General features: G+C 39.4%; 1 protein-coding gene across 1 annotated transcript in view; it reads left to right on the top strand.

The window, feature by feature from the left end:
• LOC122562928 overlaps positions 1-11107 on the top strand; it is an 83543-nt gene that overhangs the window by 4713 nt on the left and 67723 nt on the right. The window contains exons 2-5 of the mRNA XM_043716229.1: positions 825-1160; positions 1462-1498; positions 5342-5442; positions 9527-9582. Of these exons, the coding sequence (XP_043572164.1) occupies positions 825-1160; positions 1462-1498; positions 5342-5442; positions 9527-9582 (530 nt within the window). The remainder of the gene's footprint in view (positions 1-824; positions 1161-1461; positions 1499-5341; positions 5443-9526; positions 9583-11107) is intronic.

An 11107-nucleotide genomic window follows, 5' to 3' on the forward strand; every position in this document is an offset into this window, starting at 1 on the left:
GTGCAGCAGGTCAGGCAGCATCTAGGGAACGGGAGAATCGACGTTTCGGGCATTAGCCCTTCTTCAGGAATGAGGAAAGTTGGTCCAGCAGGCTAAGATAAAAGATAGGGAGTTGGGACTTGGGGGAGGGGCGTCGGAAATGTGAAAGAGGTCAAGGTGAGGGTGATAGGTCAGACCCTCACCTTGACCTCTTTCCACCTATCACATTTCCAACGCCCCTCCCCCAAGTCCCTCCTCCCTATCTTTTATCTTAGCCTGCTGGACCAACTTTCCTCATTCCTGAAGAAGGGCTAATGCCCGAAACGTCGATTCTCCTGTTCCCTAGATGCTGCCTGACCTGCTGCGCTTTTCCAGCAACACATTTCCATCTCATTTACTGTAATACAGTCAAGCTTCACACTCCTGCTCCCAAATGTATGTTCCCTGTTGAGGTCTCATATGTCTGTGTTGGACATGTTCACAACTCTAGACCCATCAACTTCAAGTCGTCTTAGAGCATGATATTGGATGCCATAATCGAGCCTGTCCTCATAGATTCTAACTTGGTAAGGGCATGGAATGCCCTACCTGCCAATGTAGTTAACTCAGCAGCATTAGGGAGATTTAAACAATCTTTGGATAAGCATATGAACAATGAGGTAGCGACAATGAGGAAGGACAATGAAGGAGACAGCCAGTATGAATGAAGGAGAGGAAAGCCAACAAGGTCATGGAAAAATAATGTGGAACTCAAAAGAGAAGGGTATATCAATGTTAATGTACTTTTGTTTCTGTGATGCGTAAAATATAATGTTTTAAAGTTTACTATGTTTTCACATTTACAGTTACGCACGCTTCAATTAGTGGACCAGGAGATAAAAGTGGACACGTGGGAGCATCTGTCACAATCCAATGCAGTTTTGACACATATTTTCAGAATTATCAGAAGTACTGGTGCAAAGGCTACTACAAGAGAAGCTGTACTGTTTTAGTACAAACTAATGGCCCTGAAAAGAAAAGTCATGATGGCAGAATAAAAATTACAGCTGATAATGCAAAAGGACAACTTACAGTACATATGGACCAGATAACGAAAAGTGATAAAGGATGGTACTGGTGTGGAATAGAGAGACCTAACCTTCTGGATCCATTAACTCCCATACAACTTAAAGTTCTTGAAGGTAAGGCACAAATATGTGTTTATTTGCTGCACATTCAATGACATATTTTTGTTCAGTGTAGGTTTATATAATTTGATGTATAAATTTGTTACATATTTTGCAAAATCTCTGCGATCCTGATTTATCAGTAAAGTTTTAGAATTATAGTTTGGTTAAGAGTCAAATAGGACAACATTACAAAACCATGTACTGCGTTTTGATCGTTCTCATCAAAATTTCATTCACTGTACATGTACCTTGGCACAGATAACGTGAAGCTAATGAATGACCAAATAATACTTTTATACATCATTTTGAACAGGTCGAAAGGATTATACTAAGGACAAGGAAAGACTAAGGTAAATGACCAATTTATTTGAGCAGTGCATCTTGTAGATGGTACAAATAAAAAAACAGAAATTGCTGGAGAAACTCAGCAGATCTGGCAGCATCTGTGGAGAGAAAGCATAGTTAATGCTCAGACCTGAAACATTAGCTCTATTTTCTGTCCATAGATGCTGCCAGACCAGCTGAGTTTCTCCAGCAATTTCCATTTTAGCTTGTTTCAGACCTCCAGCATCCATAGTTATTTAGCATGTTGCAAGTGGTATACTCTACTGCCAATATGCACTAGTTGTGGAGGGAGGGAATCATTGAGGTTATGGATGAGGTGCCAGTATGCAAGCTGTTTTCTCCTAGATGTGTCGAGACACTGGTGTATTACTTGTGAGATCTGCACCTTTCTAGGCAAATGAGTAATATTCCATCATACTCCTGACTGGTGCCTTGTCCAGGTTAGGTTCTGATCAATGGTAATGCCAAGGAATGATGATAAAATTGATGATACACAAATAGAAGAGATCCCATTTCCAGCAGTTTGAGTTAAATTCATGCACAGCTTCATTAAGGAAAAGACAGTTTTTGTCACTGAACAAAAATCTCTCTGTCCTATAGAATTCCATTGTGTTACATACAGCAATAATGCCTCAGTAATATGTAAGGTAGATTTTAGGTGGTTTTGTGTGCAATGCTGGTTTCAGTATCAATATAATTATGTATGTGTGAGATTAACCATTTTTTCTAGACAGTTTTCTGTTATGTATAGGGTGTAGCAAAGAAAGTGAAATTATGTCTCTTTTCTGTCATAATTTTACAGTTAATTCTACTTCTAAGTTTAGATCTAAATGGAGACAGATGTGACGCCGTACAGAAGAAGGTCACTTGGCCTATTGTTTTTATGTTGTTGACAACTGGTTTTTATCCAACTATCTACACAGTTGCCTCTTTACAATTCTGCATTTCTGATAAAGAACATTGTGTATATATTAGAAATGAAAATAATAAATTGGAATTCAATGTGCAGTGCCAATCCAAGTTTTCAATATGTGCTTCGAATAAACAAAGCTCTTTGCCAGGAGCATGAATTCATTAGAACTATCCCCATTACTACCAGCAACTCAGGAGAGAGGTAAAGTCACCATTGCCTACTACTCAGTCATTAGAAACAGACAGCTGGTGGTGGTTTAACCTGAGGATCACTTTCCCTCAGACAGAGGGAGATAGTGAGAAGGAAAGTCCTTCATGGCAGCCTCAGCCAATGACAGGAATTGAACCCATGCTATTGACATCACTACATTGAAAGACTAGCTGTCCAGTCAGCTGAGCTAAACCAAACAGCATTCCCTAGGACTAAGCAGCAATATGATTTAACCCATTACAATATCCTCAAATAAGCGCCACTGCATCAAACTAAGTTTGCATTTAAATAGCATCTCTAAAGTAACAAAGTGTCCCAACATCCTTTGAGTCAACATTATCAACCTAAATGTGACTTTGAGGAACATAAAAAAGATATTAGCAGAGATGACCAGGAGTTTAGTCAGAGATATAAATTTTAGAACACATCTTAAAGAAGAAAAGAGAGGTAACAAAGTGAAGAATGCTGAAGAGGGAATTCCTGAGCTTATAGTCTAGGCATCTGAAGGTATGGTCATCAACACTGCAACAACTGAAATTGGAGACCCTCAGCAGCCAGATTATAAAGAATGTAAATACCTTGGAAGAGATATTGCAGAGATATAAAGGTATGATACTATAGAAAGAGTTGAAAATGAGGATGAGTATTTAAAAAGAAACCAGCAAAATAACTTACAGAATTACATATCTTAAAAGTACATTGTTAAGCAATATCTGCTACAATTTTAATTAGGAGCGTTAAGGAAATGTAGCCTTCCCACTGTACTTTTAATTCAGCATTTTCGAAGTCAACCAAACTCTAGAACTGAAAATAAACCGTTTTCCAAAAAACATTTATAATATTCACCATAACTCTCCTTAACAACAGTTTGAAATGGGAAGATAATTTTGTGGTTTAACAGATATGTGTTGATCTCGTATATTCCCCTGGGTTGCTAAGCGATCTAACACTTATGTAATCAATGCTTTCCTCTGCATGGTCTGGGAGTAACCGCATGTACCTGCCAACTGTGATTCACTGCTATTCTGTTTGTACAATGGTTAAGCGACAAAGTAATATAACTTAAAGCTCTTAATTGTCTTACAAATACAGAAGAAAGTCCGTACTGGGGCTTGCCTGATACTTACCAGAATTAGTTATGTACTGTTCAGTAAATGTACTGTTAGTTTAAATAGTCTGCAAATTATGTTATGTAGCCTGGGATTGAGTTGAGGGACATGGGATTTGCTAGACAAAAGAAAAGCGAGATTCACCACTCTCTACATTTTGACAATCGCACACTGTAATGGTAATGGAGTTACTGAGCAGTTCTAGCATTCAATCTCCATTAGTTACCACTGGTGATGATGAGTGGCAAATCCCAAAGTATTGGGATATTTAACCCTTCCCTTTGAGTTAATGTCAGAAAAGTTAATGATGAGAGCTGCTTAGTAATGCTGCATTTTCCAAACATTACTGAAAACAAACTATTTGTAAAATAGAGGGATTTATTTTCATTGATGTGATTCAGTTTTGTACACACTGAATGATGGGACCAAAAATACACATAAATTTTGGTACATTAAAATTTTTTTATGAAAAGAGTCATGCTGTTTGTCTGAGAATAGACTGGCACGAATTTTAATTCATTAGTCATCAGGAAATAATGCAACATAATTAGAATTTTTAAAAATAGGAGTCAAGCGGAAGTAGCAGAAAGGCTGATGGCAGGAATGTTCAACAAGACAAATAGTAGTTTAATGATTTTTACAAATTGGCATTCATAACAACAACATTTTATATTGATGTAGCACCTTTAATGTAGTAAAGTTGCCATAGTCCCAAAGGACCAGAGGTCTGTTCTCTCGTCAGAGATGACTGATGGTGGTTTAACCTGAGGAGCACCATGGCTCAGGCAAGGGGAGAGATTGAGAATGAGGAGCTTTTATGGTCCCTCATGTGGTATGTAAAATATTTCCAGGCATTTAAGAGGAGTATTATCAGATAAAATGTGACGGAGCCATAGATTGAGATACAAGGCATTATTCATGTATATTATGTGGGTGCAGCTATTTGGACCAGAATTTATTGCCCATCCCTCGTTGTCTTAAAGAAGATAGGGGTGAGCTGCCTTCTTGAACCACTGCAGTTCATGTGCTGTATGAGACCCACAATGTCCATATGGAGGGGATTCCAGATTTTGACCCAGCAACAATGAAGGAAAATGAATGCCTCAGAGGGGAATTATGAAATATAGATTACGTGGCAATCTGAAGGTGAAGAGCAGTAGAGTTACAGAGAATTTTAATATTAAAGCTAAGCTCAATGTTATATTACCAAAGTTAGTTCTAGTGTTAATTACAATTAAGATACTTATTTCACCGGACACAAAGTAAAATAATTCTAAGAATTAAATAATGACAAAATTGAAATAGAAAATGCTGGGAAACACTTAGCAGGTCAGGAAAAAATCAATGGAAAGAGAAACAGAATTAATCTTTCAGGTGATTGAGCTTTCATCAGTTGAAATAACAACAATCAGTTGTTAAACTGAAATAGTTGAACTATTAATACAGTGACATTAGATAATAGTCCACTCCATAACCCTTTGATATCATCTGAAAGATTTAGCAGGTATTGAAAAATGTTGCACTGTTCTACATTATTATCTGTTATGGTATATGTGTGGATGATTACATTTGTCCTTAAACTCATATCATTTCTCTCTGCTTTTACACAAACCAAGACTTTTCCTAACGTTGGGAATAATCTTTGGAATTCTGATGGTAATGTTTCTTGGACTTGTGATCCTAATTGTCAAAAAAATAAGGAAATACAAAGCTGATGGTAAGTGCTAAAATAAAAATCAATTTCCATACAAAATAAACTTGTCTCTCAAACAAACTAAGCAAAAAAAAGTCCTGATGTGGAACAAATTTTAATAATTGTGTCTTGATTTACTATTGAGATCATACCTACATCTGCACTTCAATAGAACGTGCATTTTTGTCAGGACAGAAATCTCCTTGTATTTACACTTCAACCTGGCACCAAGTTCAGTGAAATACAGAGCCAAAAATGACGGTACTTCCTTTATCTCTTTGGAAGAATAGGAACTCTGTTGCAGCGCCCATTCACTACAATATAATGGTGACAGGATTGCCAGTAACATTGTGGCAATTTGTATGTAGTGCATAGCAACATGTTTTGTTTCTTGCTGATAATTCTAAAGTGTTTGGGAGTCATTTTAGCAACACAAGAGGTGATTTTATTTCTTAATTAAAAGGACCACTTGTTTGTATTTTCTTTATTTGTTGTGAGCTGGGAAGCAAAGCCATGGTCCAGTTTGGTACTGGATGAAGAACTGGAACAATTATAATTTCTCAAACAAGTATGAAAAGCCAGATGTATGAATGAGCTATCAAATGACCCTTTTGTAAATAGAACTATCATTATTGAGTCAGCTGATAATAATCACATGCAGAATTGCAATTAAATTATCCAATTGTTATAGTATTGAGTTAGATTCATTTAGAATATTCCTCAATCTCAAAGATGTATAGAAAATGAAAAGAGATTCTGTTTCTACAGCATTCTCAGAACATCCTGAGAAACTTCACAACCATTGAATTGCATATAAAATGTTGTTATTGTAGTTAAGTAGGCCCAGGTATGCAGCAATGTCCTGCAAACTGCAAATTAAACAAATGACCAGCTAACGGCGATAATTATTAAAGAAGTCAGCTCACAAATGTAAATCACACATAGCGGTCATTTGTTGATGACACAAAGTGCTGGAAAAACTCAGCAGATCTGGACCTATTTGTGGAGAAAGAACCAGAGTTAACAATTTGAGTCCAATAAGATTCTTCATCAGAACTCAAATCGTTACAAGGAAGAGTCATGCCAGACTCGAAACATTAACTCTGTTTCTCTCTACATGGATACTTTCCAGACCTACTGAGTTTCTCTAGCACTTTCCGATGGTATTTCAGATGTCTAGCATTTGCAGTGGTCTGCTTCTATATTAATGTATTGACAGCACTATGTTGCCGTGGGACAGCCTTTGAGTTTAATTATTTAATGCTCCAGGTGAAGATTTGGACTGGTGCAATGCGCAATCTAAAGGTTTGCAGTTGGTTAAAGAGAAATTATGTTCTGTCAAATATTTTTCCAACCATCGGAAAGGCTTTAATAAAAAAAAGTATCTTAATTCTTGTACAGGGGGACAACATGAGCAACCCTCCAGTCCTCTGGCACCTCACCTGTATTTAAGGATCCCCCAAAGATGTCTGTCAGGGCCCCAGCTATTTCCTCTCTCACCTCCCTCAGCAGTCTGCGATAGATCCCATCCAGTCCTGGGGATTTGTCCACCTTAATAACGTCTCGCATACCCAACACATCTTCCCTACTTATGCCAACGTGATCCAGACTAATCAAACTTGTATCTCTAATTTCAACATTCATCATGTTCCTCTCCTCAATGAACACTGATGCAAAGTAATCATTCAGAATCTCACCCATTCTCTCAGGTTCGACACACAGCCTTCCTTTGTTATCCTTTAGTGGAGCAATCCTTTCTCTAGTAACCCGCTTGCTTCTTATATAAGAATAAAATGCTTTGGGATTCTCCTTAATTCTGCTCGCTAAAGCTATTTCATGACCCCTTTTAGCCCGTTTGATTCCTCATTTAAGACTTGTCCTACTCTTTTGATATTCCAGGTAAAAACAATGACTGCAGATGCTGGAAACCAGATTCTGGATTAGTGGTGCTGGAAGAGCACAGCAGTTCAGGCAGCATCCAAGGAGCTTTGAAATCTTTTAAACAACCTGTTCAGACACACTTCTGGAGCAGGTGGGAAGCTCCTTGGATGCTGCCTGAACTGCTGTGCTCTTCCAGCACCACGAATCCAGAATCTTCTGATATTTCTCCAGGGCCCATTCTGTTCTTAGCTGATTAGACCTTATGTATGCTTGCCTTTTCCTTTTTGCTAGTCGTATGACTTCTTCTGTCATCCAAAGTTCACGAATCTTGCCTTTCCTATCCTTTGCCTTCAACGGGACATGCCTATCTTGCACTATCTTTAACCTATCTTTGAAAGCCTCCCATATATCAAATGTGGACTTCCCTTCAAATAGCTGTGTCCAATCCACATTTCCCAGTTCCTGCCTAATTTTGATATAATTGGCCTTGGCCTAGTTTGATACTCTTCCCTTAGGACCATTCTCATCTTTGATTATGAAATGTGGAAATGTTTCTTATTGCAGGACTTTTACTTTGATTCTGAAGTGGTGATGGTGCTGTGAACTGTTACCGAATTGGCCACATGAATACCCCACAGACATTCTTTGCACTTGTGAGTCTGTTTAAAGTCACATCTTGTGCAACCTAACATGGCCAATGATGTTGATTCCCACTCTTTTGACATTTTGACACTATCTTCCATACAGGATGAATCACTGATGTTTCCTCTCAGTATTAGATAACTTTGGTTTCTGCCTGCATTGCAAATTGGATTGTTTGTTTTAATCTTAAATCCTTCTTGGAATAAAGAAACTCTGATCATTTCTCTTTCCTGACACCAACTACTATATTGTCTCTAATTAATCTATCTTTCAAAATCCTGTTTACATAACATCTTTCCAAAATGTATAAATCTGTTATAAGGTTCCTACTGATTCTCCCAAACATTGAAATCACTGATTAATTTTCTTCAGTCCCATCGTTTTTTGTGTGGGAAAAGTACACATAAATGCTTTAATGAATGCATCAAATTGGGTAGTGCTTTTCTTACGCCATATAAAAATATGGTAACCTTTTGGCATTACTGCGTTGTGTGTAAGACTGAAGCCCAGTCTATTGCACAGAAGCTGTTGCTTCAAGAGGACCCACTTCAGGCCTGCGTGTTTTCCATGTTACCAAATAGCCAAGGTAATAGAAAGCTCTCTATCAGAGCTGTCATCCCTACCTACTGTTATAGTTGACTCACCTCGGTGAACGAGAAGGAGAATCGACGTTTCGGGCATAAGCCCTTCTTCAGGAATGAGGAGGGTGTGCCAAGCAGGCTAAGATAAAAGGTAGGGAGGAGGGACTTGGGGGAGGGGCGTTGGGAATGCGATAGGTGGAAGGAGGTTAAGGTGAGGGTGATAGGCCGGAGAGGGGGTGGGGGCAGAGAGGTCGGGAAGAAGATTGCAGGTCAAATGGTCTGGCGATGGAGGAGTCCAAGGACCTGCATGTCCTTGGTGGAGTGGGAGGGGGAGTTAAAGTGTTTAGCCACGGGGCGGTTGGGTTGGTTGGTGCGGATGTCCCAGAGGTGTTCTCTGAAACGTTCTGCAAGTTGGCGGCCTGTCTTCCCAATGTAGAGGAGGCCACATCGGGTGCAGCGGATGCATTAAATGATGTGTGAGGAGGTGCAGGTGAATTTCTGATGGATATTGAAGGATCCCTTGGGGCCTTGGAGGGAAGTGAGGGAGGAGGTGTGGGCCCAAGTTTTGCATTTTTTGCGGTTGCAGGGGAAGGTGCCGGGAGTGGAGGTTGGGTTGGTGGGGGGTGTGTTATTTAGTTTTACATTAGTGAACAGTGATTAAACAGTGAAGCAATATCAGGATTTATTATAAAATTCAATACAACTGCCTGACATACTATTTTACCCAGCAACAAGTAACTAATATAAACCAGTTTTACATTCCAGTTTTCTTATATAATTAATTATGAAACAACGGTTTAATTTTTTTTCTGCAACTTATGAAGTATGTACTCAATACTTTTCCAAAATTGCCTCACTACTCTCGCCTATCCTAATTTTTCATCTAATGTTGAATTAGGAAATCAAAAAGAGCAATTCAGTTTTAAGAAGCAGCATTTAATAAAAGTTGAAAATAGTTCTTCCTTCTGTTTTATTCATGACTTTTATGTTTGCATTTTTTTTAGATAACAGAGAGAAGGAAACAACAATAGAAAATTCTATCCCAAAGTCAAACTCCGTGGTAAGGCTGCAACTTGTTGACAATGCTTTAATACTTGTGTGTTTTAATACTTGTGGAATCCACTGGCCTATGAAGTGATGTATGGACACGATAGTTATGTATTCATCTGAAAGTCCTTCAAACCAGATCTTTCAGAAGTCACATTTAGAAACATTTCTACACACAGTCTTTGGGAAAAATTTAGAAATCTCAGCCAACAGCAGTTAATGCTAGTTCAATAGTTTATATTAAATACGAAATTTTGCTAGATTTTTGTTGACCAAAGGAATAAAAGGAGTGACAGCAATGTTGAGTACACAGGGGAAGTTTGCAGATCTAGGCCTGAATTTTACACACATTTTACATGGTAGACGAGTGTGGCCCTTGCCCACATAATGGATTTACCAGTATCCTAATGAAGGGCTTTTGCTGAAACATTGATTTTCCTGCTCCTCGGATGCTGCCTGACCTGCTGTGCTTTTTCAGCACCACTCTGATCTAAACTTTTACCAGTATCAGGGAAGGTACTGCACAAGTTGCTAGTCCAACAGTTGTTCCCTTATTAAATGAAACATATTGATACATTGGAGGCAATTCAGAGAAGGTTCATGAGGATGATCCCCAGGATGGAGGGATTGTCTTATGGCTAAACAGCTTGTGACTTCCAGTCACTGGAGTTGAGAAGAATGAGAGGTGATCTCATTGTAACATATGGGATTCTTAAGGGACTTGACATGGTAAATACTAAGAGAATGATTCCCCTCAGCATAGAATCTCTACAGAGGTGGAGGCCATTCTTCCCATTAAGTCTGCACCTATCCTCCAAAGAGCATCCCACTCAGATCAACGCCACCCACCCTATCCCTGTACCCTATATTTACCATGGTTATTCCACCTAGCCTGCATATCCCTGGACTCTAGGGCAATTTAGCATGACCAATCCACCTAACCAACACATCTTCAGTTCTTTACTACAGGCCCCCCAACACATCTTGTGGGCGGCATGGTGGCACAGTGGTTAGCACTGCTGCCTCACAGCGCCGGAGACCTGGGTTCAATTCCCGCCTCAGGCGACTGACTGTGTGGAGTTTGCATGTTCTCCCCGTGTCTGCGTGGGTTTCCTCCGGGTGCTCCGGTTTCCTCCCACAGTCCAAAGATGTGCAGGTCAGGTGAATTGGCCATGCTAAATTGCCCGTAGTGTTAGGTAAGGGGTAAATGTAGGGGTATGGGTGGGTTGTGCTTCGGCGGGTCGTTGTTGGGCCGAAGGGCCTGTTTCCACACTGTAATGTAATGTAATGTAAATGTAATGTAATCTTTACTACAGGCCCCCCAATAGCAGCAGGGAGATTGAAGAAAGCATAGGTCAGCAGATTTTGGAAAAGTGTGAATGTATTGGGTTTGTTGTAATGGGTGACTTTAACTTTCCCAATATTGATTGGAACCTCCTTCGAGCAGATGGTTTGGAAGGAGCTGTTTTTGTAAGGTGTGTTCAGGAGGGTTTCCTAACACAGACGTTGACAGGCCGACGAGGGGAGAGGCCATTTTG

The sequence above is a fragment of the Chiloscyllium plagiosum genome, chromosome 26 (assembly GCF_004010195.1).
Source record: "Chiloscyllium plagiosum isolate BGI_BamShark_2017 chromosome 26, ASM401019v2, whole genome shotgun sequence".
Lineage (NCBI taxonomy): Eukaryota > Metazoa > Chordata > Chondrichthyes > Orectolobiformes > Hemiscylliidae > Chiloscyllium > Chiloscyllium plagiosum.